Source organism: Spea bombifrons, chromosome 12 (assembly GCF_027358695.1).
Source record: "Spea bombifrons isolate aSpeBom1 chromosome 12, aSpeBom1.2.pri, whole genome shotgun sequence".
In the NCBI taxonomy this organism is placed as follows: Eukaryota; Metazoa; Chordata; class Amphibia; order Anura; family Pelobatidae; genus Spea; species Spea bombifrons.
This window is the reverse complement of record NC_071098.1, coordinates 26,341,074-26,358,530: the sequence shown is the minus strand read 5'-3', so window position 1 is coordinate 26,358,530 and position 17,457 is coordinate 26,341,074. Positions and strand designations below refer to the sequence as shown.

Below are 17,457 nucleotides of genomic sequence, written 5' to 3'. Positions count from 1 at the left end.
CGCCAAATACTGTGCTTTAGTGCCCTGCGTACGACAGGAATCATGATTACACATCAATAACATACCACCAACGATGAAACCAGCACGCTGCGCATTTAAACATGCGCGGGACAGGTATGTGGCGCCTGAATCTAAGATGAGACCAAGAATCAAAATATTTGAGGTCTGTACAGGAAAAAAAAGATAGACCTGCATGGGCAGAATCCTCTGTTAAGTTGTATATTACCCAATCTCTTTGCAGTGACAGAGTATGGAACCAAAGTTCGTTCATGCAGAGCCACCCACTAATATACGAGAGAGAGAGAGGATATAATCCATCCCATGCATATTAAAAGGGGCTGCCCTTTAACTCACAATGCTGCCACATATTAAAGATATTGGTTTTACTAAATCTCCATACATCACCCAACCCTCAAAAACCAACCGAAACAGAAGACTGGAGACCCCTTGGGGTTTTTGCCGTTCAGAGCCTCGGCTTCCACAACACCCGGAACGCGATCGTGCAGCAGGCAGCATAAAGAGCTTTGAACTCACTCGAACCCACAAGGTCCTACCTCCAGATAATAGAAGATGAAGAAGAGTGTCTCGGTGGAGAGTCGCTGATAGAATTCCACCGTGTCCGAGTGAGGCGGTGGCATCTGGTGGTGATATGGGGGTGTTGGACATGGATTCCGCGGGAGGTACTGTCTGTTGAAGGATGTACACAGATCCTAACTAAGTAGGTTTTTAAAATGAATTGTCATCAAAACAAGGCGTTTTATCTAGTGATCTATATAGTGAATTTCTTCGATTGTGGGCAGTGCTTTCCATTCACCCCTTCATGAGAAACAGCGTCATTGTTACGTTAATCCAGTCATATGAAGTAAAGATCCCACTTGGGGAAGGAAGTTGTCTAAAATGTTTTTAACTTACTAGGAGGCCAAATGAGGCGCCCCCCTCAAAGAAACAGAGTTTTCACTTACAAACTGAGCCAAGTATGCACGTTTGAAGTATCAGTGTGTGAATGTAAGAGGATTACATTCACACACTGATACTTCAAACTTGTATACTTGGCTCAAACCGTACAAAATCTAGGGAGAGGCTGAGCTCTAAACCAAGGATGCGATCCATTCCTGGAATGAGGCAAAGACACCAGCATACCGTATTCTTTCAGAGTCAGACGGGTGAGGCATATGATGCCAAGCTGCATCTTCCATTGCTTGCTGATAAAGCTGATCTGTAGTAAGTGGGACAGGACCCAGCGGGCACACACCCAGCGACAGCGGGATGTTCACTTCAGAAAGCTGCGTCGGGGGCTGCGTGACAGGAGGCTGCGTTGCGGTTGTAGTGATGAGGATTTCTGCCGGGACAAACACACATTTGGTTATGGAAATGACACATTGGCCGTGTATCATTCCTTCATCGGACGTAAGCGCCATTACTATAGCTTCATCTAATAGTGGATGGTACTTTATTGTTGGATCAAGACATTCCCCACCATCACAGTTAATTGTTCAGCGTGTACAACTCATTGGATTGTCCTAAAAAGATCTGTTTCACGTACAGTTAATTCCCTCATCGTGTTTCGGTAAAACAGGTTTAAGTAAAACGCGTTTCCCAAACACAGCCTTCAGCGCACACAGCAGTCGGCATCTAAGGAGATCTCTTTATTCAAATGGAACATTACAGACATTTTCCCCAAAACGGAGTAGTAATAAGCCTCGAGGAAGAGGAAATACTCGGGCAGGGAGATACCTGCGTAACTAAAGCCAACACAACAGCTTGTACCTCGTTCAGCCAGGTGAATGGTAGGAACTTGGTCTTCTAAGCTCGATCCAATAGCTGCTCGTTCTGCCATTGATTTCAATGTACTCAGCGGCTCCGGTGCCTGTTCAACAAGAGGAGATCGTAAGCTTAGGAGACGAGAGTGGACGGCACAAAGACCGCAAGCACTAAAAGGGTTAAACCCACAGCCTAATTTGCTTTCAGGTAATAAGGATTTCCTCTGCTTGGCTTCTAGACGAAAAGCAGCGCTGATTCTATAGGGGGCTTCAGAACATATTTCAGAAGTTATTCATATAAACCGATATGTTTATGGCAACTGTAACATTATTCTTATTAGGCGCCGTTTATAATGTTCTGCTTATATAAACTTGCAGTGTGGGATTCTAGCGCAGAGCTGGAACGGTTACTAGTCTCGAGTTGCTTGCCGATAAGGTGCCCACACGTGATATATCAAAGCGATTATTCAGTAGAATCAAGTCTGTGACTGATTGACGCGAGCAACGGTTTCATTATAGTGTGTCTGTGTGTGATCGATAGATTATGTATGTATGTATGCATGTATAAAATTGATGAACTAGAGAATATACATTCCTGATCAATGGGTCTCTTAGAAAGATCCTTGTTTTTGAAAGAAAAGCAACAAAATGTGTCCATTAAAATAAAATTGATCAAAAATCCAGCACAGACGGGGTTAATGCTGTAAATGACTATCGTAGCTGAAAGCGGCTGATTTTTAATGGAATATCTTCATAGGCGTACAGAGGCCCTTTATCACTCCCAGGCTCCAATGGCCCTCTCTCACTCCCATCACTCCAGCCGAGTGACCCCAAACTTTTGAACGGCTGCGTGTATTGAAGGCACGCGGTTTCGCTCACCTTGATCTCTGGCGTAGAGTTGAACTGCGGCGGCCCATTCAGTAGCGGCTGGCTAGGTTTTGGCTCGTTGAAGGTCGGCGTGGGTGAACTTGGAGGATTTACAGTTAAGGGCAGCAATAAACTGGGTGCAGTGCTGTTGCTACTACCACTGCTGGGCGGCGGAGGCACGCTGCTGGGCTCCTTCCTAGAGAGAAAGAAAAATATATAAATTAAAATAAAAAAAGCCGGGCATCATAACATCTATATAATCTATAGTCTCCAGCGCCTACGGAAACAGACACCGGCCTGAAAACCGAGTCCAGCGGAGGCAGCTTGTGCCGGACCCCGGCATGATTTGGTAGATTTCCTTAAGGACATTTGTCCTGCATTAAGCTCAATGGAAGCAGCAAGGGGCAGCGCATGCCCGCAGCGTAACGAGGGGGTTACGGAGGGCCAGTGCTGCTCTTCTAGGCGCGTAGATAAGCGTTTGGGGGCTCAGAGAGGAGAACTCTTATACGATATGGTGTTTAAGGCGTTAAAGCCGGTCAGGAACAGAGGAAATGGTTAAACGGCACTCGATGCGAGCTCCGGGGACGGCTCTCGGCCCCCTGAAGCTTTGGGCCAGGGTACTCACGGGGTGCTGGCCGGGGGGTTGTGGATCACGGACTGGTTGGATTGCGGCTGGCCGCTGTTACTGAGAGCGGAGTCTGTAGAGTTCTCCGCCACCACCGAGCTGTAACCTGCAAAACACAAACGCACCCGGTTTGTACCAAATACCCCGTATTAACCCTCACGTTAAAGTTACTTCAGCGCACAGCAACCTGCCCATCACCTCCAATCAAAGGGTAATTTACTAAAAACGTACCGGATTAACAATCTAAGGACTAATTAAGAGTCTTTACATCAGGAAAACCAGGCAGACCAGAGGGGCCGAACGGGGCCTATCTGTCAGCACACTCAGGGCTCGTACTTGGATATTAATGGGTTTTTTTTGGCGATGTCATGGCCCACAGAGCGTTCTATGTCAGCGACATTACTCTACTTCACTATAGAAGAGCCACCTCCAATGATCATACGCAGCAGGTAGAGCTTGGCTGGCCCTGTATAATGTATAGTTTAGTCAGTTGGATTTCTTCAGTCCCCTTTGGATAATACATTACACAGGGCCAGCCCACCCTTTATAATGAATAGTTCATACACTAGTCTGCAATCACACAAGCGCGAGACGGCAGCACCCCGACCATCGTCTTATAGAAGAGATTGTATACGGCGGGCAGCGATCCCCCCCCCCGGCAGACTCCGCAGCAAACTTCTGCTGACCGTACATTATTGATACAATAAAATACATCAACAAAAAGAATGTGAGATACATCCTATAACCCGGAAACACTAAAGGCAACCGTTATATGTACGCAGGGGTTTCAGTAAATAAAAATAAATAAATAATAAAAAAAGAAAATAAATGAAAATAAACAAAAAACAAATCAAGCCCATGAGCGCGTGAACTCGGAAGAACGTATATTATTCGGCATGTTTACTGCTCAGTTGTGGTAGTAAGCGGTGACAGAATGGCAGTCATTAAGACGGTGTCTCTCTCCCTGCATCTCTCACAGAAAACACATGCCGTCCGACACCACCTGCTCGTCTCATCAGCCGGTTAACCCCTTAATGCCTGCAAAGTCGTGAATGTCAAGAGTGCCATGATCTATTTAACCCTTTGGGTGGCGGAAGGAGGAGGCAGTCATTGTAGCTTGGTGGATTACCGATACGTGGAACAGACGGGATCGGACCCCGTTTTACGGCCGCATAAAACGCGTGACATGCAGGGCTTTAAACCACAGCCATACGGCTAATAAAGGGCCTGCGACTAACCGGGAATCCCAGCGTGAGTCACCATCTGCGTCTCACTTAGGAGACGATCCCCACCCCCGACCATTTTAAATTCAACCAAACACCAAGTGATAGCAAACAGCCTTCAAATAAAACAACCCCCCCCCCAGTTACATGCACATTCCAGGGCCTTTTAAAGGGGCTCTTTTCAAATCAAACTCAAAACCCTTATTTCAGCTGCACACTCTGTGGCTTCTCTCCGGTTGGAGCGGTACTTGCCAAGTGCCCTAAGATCGGTGATAAGTCATGCCTGTCAAATCCCCCTAACAGTTAAACCAGCACAGGTGGAAGCATCAGGAAACAAACTGGGATGCGAGGAGCAACGGGGAACACAAAGTGTTAAAGGGCCGGGTTAGGGTGCCGCTGCCATAAGTCATGCTACACGCTAATAATGACATGTTTAAATACAGGCTAAAAATAGCGTGTACAACACCTACAAAACAGCACAAAGTAAATCTAAACAACAAGAGGGCCAGAGACCCCATTACTCCATAAACATAAGGATCCCGGACCGGTAAAATATATTTTAAACGGGGAAACCTCCCGCTTCCATAACATTCAAAGTATCAGCCGGGTTCATCAGAAACTGCCCGGGAGAAGCAGGAACGAGGCGTGTTTGGTGGCCGTTTACCTTTCTTGGAGCTCATCATGCTACCGGCACGGACGGCACGCAAGCTGGTTAGCCGACTCCTCTCCTGGAACACATTCCCTCTCCTGCACCGGTTAGGAAGCCCACAGAGCAGGCAGACAGGCAAACCAGGAAGTAGCAGCCAGGTGCATGCTGGGAGGTATTATTGGATGCTGGGAGGGGCCGGGCACGTGTTTTTACGGCACACCCCCTTTAACCAGGGCGGGGCAAAGCAAGGAGCGGCTTTAATTGGCTCATTTTCTCATCATTAGCACAATGAACCCAGGCTGCCTGGCTGCGCTGCTGGGGAGGACTGAGATGTCTGAATCATTTCTGCTCTGTGTGTAGAGGAGGTAACTCCGTCCAGGGAACGGCACAACCGGGGAACCGAGTGGGGTTCATTCAACAATGAAGACCCCCCCATAGAAAGTGAAATGAAGTTAAAGGGGTAACGCGGAGAAAGGGTTTCTCAGTTAACTATGCAGTCTCCAGGGCCAACCCTTCCCATGCCAAAAAAGAACATTTCATAATGCAGAATGACCTCATTAGTAATTTAACCCCCTGCTGGATCTCCCAGCCATAACCTGCTCGTCAGTAAATGAACAGCCAGCTCTACGTACAGATCGGGGGCAGCGCAGAGCCCCCCGTCCTTGCGTGAGAACAAAACTCAAACTGCAGGTGAGATGAACGGTATCCCACCGCAAAGTGTTTCACACAGTCTCCTGCCTGTCTCTAAAGAGAGAGACAGACAGCGAGAGACACAGAGAAAGAGAGACAGACAGACAGACCGCTTCTATAGCAGGCGACACGAAAAAAGCTTCCGGGGCAGCAGCAAAGACTGATATATAAATGCCTGCGCGAGACGCGTCCATATCAGACATTTCAGAGAAAGGGTGGAAATCCACCAAAAACATCATTCTATACAAATTAAACATCGCGACATCACGCTGACATCACGCCAGCACTACCGCCCCAACACATTCATATTAAAGAACACGGCCTTTCAGTACGCAATAACAACCCTGTTAAAATAAATCTAATAAAACTTAAAGAGTAAAACATGCTCAGACACACGGCGCCGGCAGCGAGTTCTTGCCCATGCGCAGCGCTGAATGCATCTCCCTCTGTATGTACAGAGAAGGTTCTTATTGTTACCTTCTATGCATTTGGATTACAAAAGGAAATGTTACGAGGGATATACATTAGATATAAACATTAGAGCGCACACCGCGGCTGGAGTGCAGGAAGGCCTCTTTGTACACGGATAATTCTGGGACCCCGCTAGCCCTGGATTATATCTCCCTGCGGCATTCACCAAACAAATCCAAAACACATACTATAAAGAAACGCCACCTTCCTCAAAACCAAATCAATCTGCACGTCCCCCCGATCGCCACCAAGCGTGAAACCCCACTCATTTCCACAGAACGGAGAGAAAACCGAGGGTTTGCCGCCATGACATTCTCCGTTGCCGCGAACACACATGCGCTTAAGCGCTCCTTACTTGTGGCTCCGTTCTGCTTGCTCGAGTTCTGCTGGGCGCTGGGTGGCCTCGGCTGGGAGGTGTTTGTGTTGGATGGCGGGGGTGCCACCGCCTGTGCGTACGGGGTGGGTGTACCAGGCGTGTGCGCTGCGGTTGGGTTGTTTTTGCTGCTGCTCCCGCTATTGCTGCCCGTGCTGCTGTTGCTGCTGCTGCTGCTGTTGCTGCTGCTGTTAGATACGGCTCCATTGCTGTTGGTTCCCGGCCCGTTCCCAAGAGAAGACGATGTGCTGGAATTGCTTCCTATTTGGTAACTTGTAGTCACAGCCGGGGACAGCGGATGGTGGTTGTTGTGAACACTTTTTGAGCCATTCTTTGCAGGTGACTAAAATACAAAAACAAGAGGAAATGTAAAAAAAAAAAAACACTAATATATTTACTGCATCAAGGATGCTTCAAAAGTGGATTGACGTGGCCTGCAATGTGATCCACTATGTAAGGATCTGAGCCCTGATTGGCTAGCTACGTTAAACTGCACAGCGCTACAGGGTCTACCTATACCGTGCGGCCAAAGTAGTACTAAAGGTTCTGTTCCACCTATTCAGGGGCGATGAATACCTTTTTCACAGATCGCAGCGTTAGAAACTATTCTGCTTTCCCAGAAATAATTAATCACGTAACGTTTTGCACGGTTCATATTGTTTGCCAGGGACACTTAGTAGCCACGTGACACAGATACAGAAGCCAATGCCTTACATAAAGCCCCTGCGTTGCTTTTCTGCAATTGCTTCTGGTTTATCACATGAAAGAAGAACGGTTACTCGCACATAACTAAGTGTTCACTCACCATATAACCTGTGTTTTGAACCCAAGCCCCCCTTTACACTTTTAAAACAAATCCAAAGGGATGCTGAATTATTAGCCAACGGCAAAAAAACTGAGCCACATTCTTGGTGTGCAACACAAAGCAGCCAAGAAATAGGAATGGAAGCGTAATATTATTAAACATATCCACCCTCTACATCCACAAAGTGAGAACATAATAATAATAATAATAATAATAATAATAATAATAATAATAGATAATAATAATAATAGATAATAATACGACGGCCGGCGCGCTTCCACAACACCCACCTGACTAATTTCACTGTCTGTCGATCGGCCCCGAACCTTTTTATCATCTTCAGAATTTTCCTAAGGAAAAGAAAGCAATATTCGAATGAGTCCGAGAAACGCAAAGCAACTCCTGTGCCTTTTCGCACCACCTGTTAAACATTTTAATGGCTGCAGGAACTGAATGCGCCCCCCCGATTAGATATAGAGAAACAATGCCTACAATGCAAGTGGAAACCACTTAGTATGAGCAAGCAGAAGCGCTCATACTAGGTGTCACAGAAGAAGTCGTCGTCACAGGAGTCACAGAAAAAGAAGTCACAGGAGTAATAGAAAAAGAAGAAGAAACAATGCCTACAATAGAATTGGAAACCACCTAGTATGAGCAAGCAGAAGCGCTCTAACAGGAGTCACAGAAGTCGTCGTCGTCACAGAAGAAGGGGTCACAGAAGAATAACTCACATAAGGTGACAAATCTATTGGGGTTTATTCAACATTGTGGTAGTTTGAAGAAAGCCTGGAGCTTCTTAACTCTGTAATATGTAGGGCCAGCTTAGCCCTCCTTGCTAGAGAAATTAGTCATGCTTTAACTTAATAACCGCCTCTGCGTCATCCGTGGTGGATCAGCTCCATCCCAGAGATGTTGACATTGTGTGAATTATTATTAAAATAATTTCCTATAACCCTTCCCCGTGGTAAGTTACCGTGGTACAGTTGGCCGGACTGGGTGGGATAGGGGAACTTGATGTAGTTGAGGTGGGAGTGCTGCTAGATTGGTTAAAGATCTCATCCTCCATATGACTGTGGCTTGGCGGGGAAGTAGCTACCAGCGCCTGTGCTGGAAGAGAGAAAAAAAAAAACCACAAAACTATTGAGAACGCGCATCGCGAAAGATATGAACAGCAGGACTGGAAGAAACCAGACACTAAATAAAGTCTCACTAAAGCTGGAGATTCTTTTTAGTAAATTACATCCATCATTGCATAGTTTTATATGAAATTCACAGAATGTCTACATTAACCAGTTTTCAATTATTATTTGTGGCGCAGTTAAATTAAACTAAGAAACGCAAAAAAAGGAATCAATGGAATCTGTAAAATATGCCTAGCGCTAACATCTTCTACAATTAATTGCAAAGTACCTTTAGCGGACTTGCAAGCTATACCCTATGGTGGGTTAAAACCCATTATTAATTATATTCTGAAGGTTCAATGTGATGAAAGAACATGCATGCTCTACTCAGCAGTGTTTCCCTATTGTTCTGCTTGCTAAATCTTGAATATTGATGTATTTTTCTGTATTTGGCGGCTCAAAGCCACGTTCCACTGCTTCTGGAGCTACTTACGAATGTCTTCTAAATCAAGGTCATCGTACAGGAACTCATTCTCCTCGAAGTCAGGGTCTTGGGAAGAGTCCACATAATACTCGACGTCGTCTTTGATCTTCCGGATCGCATCCACATTGATGGAGTCGTTGTCCAACATTCGCAGGATGGTCTCCAGCATTCGGATGTGGTACCTATGCTTCTCTATGTGCCGCTTCAGCCCCTCTATCCTGTCCTGCTTCTGCTGGCAGAGACACAAAACGTGCCGCAAAGAAGAAAAAAAAAAAAAAAAGCACACAATGGACGTAAATCCCCTTTTCTTATCACTTCTCAAAGGTCATTCGCCAGCCGCGCACTCGGGACCCAAACCAGTAACCGATACAAACATTTGGCAAGCGCTTCACATTTATATGAATATTCGATGCCCGGTGCAATCACATGCGCCAGTTGTTCAGGCAGTTCTAATGAATGAATCTCGGTATTAAGTCACCGATTGCACCTTTCAGAAATCCCCCAAGAGCAATACGACGAGTGGCATTTCAGGAATCCCACAACGGCAAACAGATTAAAAACTCACATCCTTATCTCCTTTCTTTTTTCTTGTTTGTACCGACAAAGATTCCACCTCGCTTTCAAACTGATCAACTCCCATGTTCAACGCGTCGATCGTGCTCTGCGTGAAAACAAGTAGAAAGGGCGCTTTAGACATTCATCTCTTCTTCATGGCAAAAAAAAGCAGTTCAAAAATAAGATACCAAAATATCAAACCAGGGCTAACCGATGTGCGTCTATTCAGATCCTAGCGGACTACGTCTCATATCATTCGCTCCAGCCTGTCCCAGGATTATGGGGGTATAAAGCGTATTTTATACATGCGCAGCATGTTATCTCATCTGCCCTGCCAGCCCTCGCTGCCTCATGTATCACAGTAGAGGTAAGCTGCTGGGCCCCCAGACTAGACAATGACAAAGGATTTCCTAACCCCTTAAGGACAATGGGTGGTCCTTAAACCCATTAAAAACAATGCATTGTGAGCCGTACATGTATGGGCTTTGTCATGAAGGGGAAAGCAAAAATGGTCTAATGGCTTCCAAGGCGCAGAGGTCACCTTCCCTTAAAGACCATCAGAAACAGACAAGAAAGCCAAGTCCTGGATAGAAAATCCTTTCACTTCAACTCCAGCATTTAGTTGGGTTGTTGAGTAATTATTCTATACTTAGAAGCCGTAATACATCGAAAAGGCCACATATCAATTATCAAGTAACAGATCTTACCGTTAGCCACTGGCCAACCTCTTCCTTCTCCTTCTGGGCTGGGTCCACCTTCTGAGCGAGACCAAGTCCTTCCTTGGAGTACGCTTTCGTCTTTGTCTCCCTCTCTACCACTTTAAACCTTTCCATTTGCTGAAAGAAAGTTATTGGGTGCATTTGAAATAAATGTAAAACTCCAATATCTTGGAGCAACTATGCCTTAGGATGATTCTGACTACATCACGCTACCGTCTACATGAGAAGCACACCGCATCATTACACTAATCCCCATAGGAGGTTAACAAAAACCACAAAAATCAATATAAAACGTGCACAAAATATCACACACGTTTACTTACGGTTTCTATTAGCTTCCGGTTGTCAATAAGCTGCCTTTTGTCTTTGATCTCATTGGATGCTACCCATGTCTTTATTTGGTCCCGCAATCTCTGTACAAAATAATGGGGAAAAAATAATAATTTAGCACATTTCATTTCTGGAGAGGACAGATCCAGGGCGTCTATAACTAAATCAGATGAAGTCTTCAAAGACAAAAGAAATATCGGAGAAATTCTACAGCTGGGGTTTTTATTTACACATTACACAGATATATTCTAAAGGAGTATTTTCATTTTTATCCCTGAATTCAGAGTTAAAAAATTAGCGCCCGGAAGTCAAATTTCTTGGGATTCCAAAGGTAATTTAAGAGGATAAAACAGACTGAACAACCTGTAGCTTCTTAATCTCCTTCTTCAAGTCTGCCTCATACTTCTCTTTCTGGTTGGCATTTGCTGCATTGTGAAGCTGGAAAGTAGAAAATAAACACATTTAAGTAAATTTTGAAAAACAAGAACTTCAAATGTCATTTTCCTTTCACTTCTTCCAAATCGTGAGCTTTTTTTTTTGTTCATCTCAATCATCAATAAAACACGTGAAAGTTACAAATATTCACTGCCCGATACCGTTTGCAGCGCTACTTTGAGACGAAGATTCCAGAAAATGTAATTGCCTTTTCAAATTAATCGACAAATGTTTTGTTGGCAACTTAAACCATGTAAAGACTAATATATTTTTTTTTTTATCATAAATGCAAAACGCTTTTAAAGCTGGATGCGACATAATTTAAAACGCGGCATGGATTTTCCGCGCATAATCTCAAATTAACCCCTTAATGGACATGTACGGGCTCAAAATGCATAGTTTTCAATGGGTTTAGGGGCCGCCCATTGTCCTTAAGGGGTTAATAAAACAAAAAAAACAATGTTTACAGTATTGCTAATTTAGTATTATCACTTGCATGTTGGCGGCGTTGCTGATTTCTGTCTGGTTAGAATACACGTTTGGCTATTTGAATGCATTACATGCTTTCTCTATTCCCGTCATTCACCATTAGATGACAAACAAGGGGACAAAGTACATATTTGTGACATACAGTCAGCGGCACACCAGACATATTACGCTGTAAGGCTGGGACTGGGTGTCGGGCATACCAAGCACTTGGCGCGCAGGTACCCAAAAAGCGTAGCATGCGGCTGCGGTTTATCCGCTTAATGGGCAAACGAACGGAATAAAAGCATAAGAGAACCTTTATTTTACCTTTTGCCAGATGTCTTCAAACTGCTCAACTCCTTCCGAAACCTTTTTCAAACACCGATCAATCTCACCTGAAAGAGCGACAACGTGAATGTAGCAAAGACATGTGGTGCAGCATTTATCACATTAATGTAGCTGATCATAACATAGATAATAATAACTTAGATAATAAAGCCAAAGATCTTTAGGATCCAACTGCACTTTATGGTTAAAACTATAGATTTCTCTCCCAGGAGCTAAACCTCAATCCAAACCCATTCAGAGATCAAGAAGGGGGTTCAATCTATGGTCCAGGTTCTTTTATTAGAAAAAACACCCCGACTTCTTTATAACCTCACTTAAAAGGATAGGGTAGGCTTTAAAAACGGATCTCGGCCATAAACAGAACTGTCCTACCCTGTAGTTTTCTTTTATCCGCCATATTTCCTTCACTAGAGATGGGTTTTCTTCATACTTTACAAAAGCAGGATGCTGAACGGCAGGAAAAAAAAAAAAAAAAAAAGATTTCGTTATAAAGTGTTCCTTCCTTCCAAACTCTTCCCGCTACGGATCAGTAACGTGATAAACACAAGTCAACGAAACAAATAATAAAGCGGTGACCACATGCAATGTCCAGGTATGTTTGTACATTTTTATTTTTACAGATGCCGCTTTTCATTAAAATGATAGGGATTTTGAAAATTGTTACTACCCACAAATTAAATTACTATTTTGTGAAGTGTTATATTAAAGAAATGAAATAAAAATGTCTTTCTGGCTTCTCTGCCTTTACCTTTCCACTTGCTCAGCAGAGGCCGAGTGACTTGACCACAGGGACTACGAGAGACACCCGATGATAGCCTAGCGGAAGAGAGAAACAACGATCCTACTTAGCTTTCCTTCCACAATAACTGGACGTTGCTTTATTGCGGGCGAGCGAGCTGGCAGACTTGCGGTAATATACCTACCTACTTAGCAGGCAGGGTTCTACACTTGAAGCTGCAAGCAAGAGAAAATAGCTATCAGCTGAGGTCCGTTCTCAATGAACTGCAGACCCTCTGCTGGAAGGGTTAATCTGAAACGCAGCTACTGCTTCTGCGGAAAAGGACCCTGTCCGAGCCGATGCATTAAAAACATTAGTGGAGGGTCCGTAGAGTAAAAAGTTAATATTTAAATATTTGAGAAGCTATAAGAATAATGAAACCCAAAAACAAGGCATTTAGAGACCAGGCCTTATGTATTATTACAACGGGCCATATTAACCCATTTGTAGCCTCGGGTGCTCAGAGCAATAAAGGGAATGTATCAGATGCTGTTAGAATATTTACGCCTATATAATGCAGGCACTTTGGTCAACACTGGAATTGAATTCTAAATGCCACTGAATCGCCAAAGTACTGTAGGCCATGCGTATGAGAATTAAAGTTATTAGTATGCTATAAACAACTTTTTTTTTTTTATTTTTTTTTTTTAATAGAAACCTTTTGAGCCCTGCGGGGGTAAACTCGCTCGCTCTCTCTCTCGCTAGCTGCCGCTGCTGAAGTGTAAACCACAAGACGTGTTACGCAACAAGAAAAAGAATACGTTCTGCGTGGAAGGGTGCGCGGTTCTCAAAGAGGGGGTATTTTCACACTTACCTCTCGTTGTGACTCTTGGTACATGGGCAACAGATATCCTAAGTGCATTGGTACACCACCTACCTACGGAAGAGGAAAGAAAAGGTTAACTTTAAAACCCTTATAACTGCGAGGTGCATGGTTTACTATTTTTAAGATCCGCCTCGACAAAGAGAGACACACGGAACCGTGTAATATCCCAGAGCCTTGGGCTTTGAGGATTTCCCTGCTTTGGTCCATCAGTCTGATCCCCCTGGAGTGGATGTCGACCCCGTCCTGCGTTAGGCTGGGATATCCTGAAACATCCCAGCCTATCGCTGGACTATAAATGCCAGACAAACAAACGGGTCTAATTAAACCCGGGCGAGCGGTGCGATCATCCCAGGCTTTGAGCCACCAATAGAAGGTAAATTAATAGCCACTTTCTTAGTCTTAGTTACTCTATAATGCATTCACTGCTAGATGCCAAGATATACATGAAGATATATACGACTCTGACAGAATGTGATTTAGCGAACGGATTTTTATGATCTGACCAAAAGCTCATAGTCTACACGACACAGAAGGAAAACGTATCTGCCGAGTTTCTGTCTGCAGTAGTGCCTCGCGGACTTCGGCCTCGTCTATTATCCAGGAGTTATGTCTATACCACCCTTGCTGAAAGTCAGTCGCTGCATAAAGTTTCTAGCGCTTGGGAAGTAATACTCTCTATCCATTACCACAGGAAGATATAAAGATGAAAAAAAGAGAATCGTCATCAGATTAAAACTTGGAGAAAAAGAAAAAAAAACTCCTGGACCACTAATAAATAAATAAATATACAAACACACTATATATAAAGTAATAGTTTTGTTAAATATTGCCCTTAATAATGCATTATGAGCCCAAAACATACAAAAATATTACATCATTCTCTCCACAGCGCGGTGGCCACCGTCATCCTATTACAATTACTACGGCACATATAAGAGAGAGCCAGTCTTAAACCATCATCCACCGAGGCGTCAGCGGCGAGGTACACTTTAGGTAGGATTTAATCAAAATCCCGATGGTACCATCCCCACGAGGGCCGGATCCAAGGATTCGTTCTGTCAATGATCCGCACGTGTGGGAAGAATAACCTAAAGTGTTTGCTCAACTGGCTCCAAAGGGATGACTCCTTAAGCAATAAACACTTCATCTGTGAAAAGTCATCTTTCAGAAGGTGTCAAAATCCATTTAAAAGAACGAACCAACTATCTCGTGATAAACATTCAACAGCAGAGGAAAGAACAGCTGAACCCAGATTGTTGTTTTAAAGCCGTGCGGAGCTCTCCTCCAGTATTCACCAAAAACATTACCCCAAACGCTAACAGCTGAGCAAAATACCTCTTCTAGATGGGACTCGGAGCATCCTCCCCAAAACACTAATTAGAAGAGGTGAAGAAGTGCGGTTTGCTGGCCGAGAATAGGGTCCGAGGCGCTGTTATCTGAAAACCACTCGAGCTTCACAAATACCGGCGGCTTCGCCGATCAGATTCCATATAGATCCATATGGAAAAGTGAGGGTGGCTGTTAAATGCCACAACGAGACTTGCCAAATGAGTGTAGAATTGAGTAAGTTGTCAGCTTGGATAAAGTAACTTGGAGTTTGAAGTGCTGCCCCTATAAAGTCAGACATAGCAGCAGCGTCCAATACGCTTCACTAAAATAAAAGCTTTACGAAGGTCGCTAACGGTTTCTACCCAACGCCTATGGTACCTTAGCAGAAAATCCCTTTGGGATGCAAGGGTTAAACTCCTAGATTGCCTCCAGAGTGGGAGGGGCCAGTGGTTATAAAAGGGTACATTTTATTGGGTTTTCGGTTTTTCACCTGCAGAACCAATCGTGATGGCCAAGAGGATCCAGGCACAGCACCACCACACTAGCAGCAGCGGTCCAAGCTGTGGAGCAGCTCTTGCTCTGGATTGCATCCTCATCTGTGGACGGGAGTACGACCTCCTCCGCCAGGTAAGCCGGCTAGATGGTCTCGGCTAAATAATTCTTCAAATGGCGAACTAACGTTTTTGTTAGTAGAAAAAAAGCATCTAAAAAAATGCAGATGCCCCCCTCTTCTCAGAAAACAAGGACATGATGGGGAGAATTACTGAATGCACCAAACCCTGACAAGTCAGACCAAGCTAATAACGCACCCGGTAGATATCCGGCCGCTAAGTAAGCAAGTTGGTGAATTCTTCTTTTAAGATCGCAATACCGGGTTAGACGTTGGCGGCTAGAATAGTCTCAACAACTACGATCTCCTAAAACTTGTTTAACCGAGCCGAGTAAAACACAGATTCCCCCCATGGGTCCTGCTTTCCATGTGTTGCATCAACTCAGTAACAACAAATCCTATTCAGGGGAGACTGCTGAGGCTACCTGTAACAAACTGCCAAAATCGGATACGTGAATATTTTCAAAAACAATACAACTGAAACAGAAAACAATGCAAATTTAAACGCAGACCTTTCAAAACGTCAGCCGTGAAACGGTTAACAACATCCTGGCATCATCTACTGTAAATCAGGTCCGGTCCCTACATATTAACAATCTGCATTCACCAACTACACGAAAGGAACTATGACATCAACACCTAGACGTAGTTATTTAAGTCATCACAACAACAGTATTTCAACGTATAGATTATAGGAAGCCCTGATTACGCATGGAAACCATAATACCTTAACCTCCATCACCCAGACCGTTAATAACTGTAGCTCTTACCGGACACCTGTACAAGCGCCTGCATACAAGACACGCCGACAACTCTTAACCAAAACTCAAGACGCCGGGGGGGGGGCTGGCGAGTAAAGCCGTCATCCATAACATGCCAACCGCTGCTTGATGGGGGTCGCTGCTCGGCTCCGATCTACCAGTAAAGGGGCAACGGGTCTGATCTCCAATAGTTACCTTCTTTCGCAATGTGGGATGCGATGAAGCTCTCGATCTGCTGCTGCTTTCTCCTTAAACTTTGAAGAGTTTACCCTGACTACTTGAAACAGATCCTGCTCATCATAAATATATATATATATATATATATATACACACACACACACACACAGAGATATGTATATCTAAACATCAGTGCGCTAAAGACTTACAGACATACCCTATAGATCTTGACATGCGGAAAAATGCAGTAAAACCTAGAAGACTGTAAGGAAGAAAAGATTATTATTATTATATACAGTTCACAGGAAATCGCACCTATAGATCTACTGAACGCACATATGTTTAACCAGGATCAGACTGACTGGCACCAAGCACCCCAGCTCCTTCCATCCCCTCATCCTACTTAAACCCCCCTCACAGGTACCAAAAGAACCCCGTCTCTCTATTAGGCCCCAGGCCTGTACAGCTGTGCAGCTCTCCCACCCCTCTCCCCTATAGTAAAATACAGGTAGGGGCCCAGGTGGGCCACCTTTTTATTAAAAATAGAGAGAACAGAGGTGAAGAAGCAGCTCTCACCGCCCCCAGAAGGATGGAGAAAGGTGGGGGAAAGCCGCTTCCGGTTTGAGGGTTGTTTTGGGTCTATTTTTCCAACGTTAATTATTTTATGACCAATGGTATTCTAAAAACAAGGAGCTCTTCTCCCGAGGACGGGCGAGAAAACAAGTTAATTGGTTGCATAGGCTTTAGGAGCTTATTTATTGCCTCTTTCGCTCTCCGTCCACAGCTCGGTGGGATCCAAAATGGCGGCGACGGGTTCGGCCTCCCCCTTCTCTCGCTCGTTTGCTCTCTTTCCCTGTCTTTCACTCTCCTCAGCGGAGTGGATTAGTCACACCCACTCCACACGTGTTCTGAATTTCGATTGGCCTGTGAAGACGTCAATCCTTCAAAGTCTTGGCGGGTATTGGTCAGTGGAGCGGTCAGTATTCTCAGCCCGCGATCGTCCAATTTTCTATTGGAGGTGACCGCGAGCAAAAGAGGAGGAACTGCGCTCTT

The 17,457-nt window shown here is 44.6% G+C and overlaps 1 protein-coding gene across 3 annotated transcripts in view; it reads right to left on the bottom strand.

The window, feature by feature from the left end:
* Nucleotides 1-17,148, bottom strand: part of CNOT3 (CCR4-NOT transcription complex subunit 3) — a 17,655-nt gene extending 507 nt beyond the window's left edge. The window contains exons 1-20 of one of the 3 annotated variants that reach the window (XM_053451772.1): nucleotides 16,981-17,148; nucleotides 13,516-13,578; nucleotides 12,847-12,877; nucleotides 12,672-12,739; nucleotides 12,296-12,370; nucleotides 11,903-11,970; nucleotides 11,036-11,110; nucleotides 10,666-10,755; nucleotides 10,331-10,459; nucleotides 9,634-9,729; nucleotides 9,078-9,300; nucleotides 8,437-8,570; nucleotides 7,754-7,813; nucleotides 6,641-7,001; nucleotides 3,253-3,358; nucleotides 2,640-2,823; nucleotides 1,768-1,867; nucleotides 1,141-1,339; nucleotides 555-687; nucleotides 1-24 (exon numbers count right to left, since the gene is read on the bottom strand). The exon at nucleotides 1-24 is cut by the window's left edge and continues 102 nt beyond it. In XM_053451772.1, the coding sequence (XP_053307747.1) occupies nucleotides 1-24; nucleotides 555-687; nucleotides 1,141-1,339; nucleotides 1,768-1,867; nucleotides 2,640-2,823; nucleotides 3,253-3,358; nucleotides 6,641-7,001; nucleotides 7,754-7,813; nucleotides 8,437-8,570; nucleotides 9,078-9,300; nucleotides 9,634-9,729; nucleotides 10,331-10,459; nucleotides 10,666-10,755; nucleotides 11,036-11,110; nucleotides 11,903-11,970; nucleotides 12,296-12,320 (2,007 nt within the window). In that variant the 5' untranslated portion in view covers nucleotides 12,321-12,370; nucleotides 12,672-12,739; nucleotides 12,847-12,877; nucleotides 13,516-13,578; nucleotides 16,981-17,148. The remainder of the gene's footprint in view (nucleotides 25-554; nucleotides 688-1,140; nucleotides 1,340-1,767; nucleotides 1,868-2,639; nucleotides 2,824-3,252; nucleotides 3,359-6,640; nucleotides 7,002-7,753; nucleotides 7,814-8,436; nucleotides 8,571-9,077; nucleotides 9,301-9,633; nucleotides 9,730-10,330; nucleotides 10,460-10,665; nucleotides 10,756-11,035; nucleotides 11,111-11,902; nucleotides 11,971-12,295; nucleotides 12,371-12,671; nucleotides 12,740-12,846; nucleotides 12,878-13,515; nucleotides 13,579-16,980) is intronic. The other 2 variants (XM_053451774.1, XM_053451773.1) reach the window with 2 other exon arrangements.
* Between the last annotated feature and the right edge of the window lie 309 nt (nucleotides 17,149-17,457).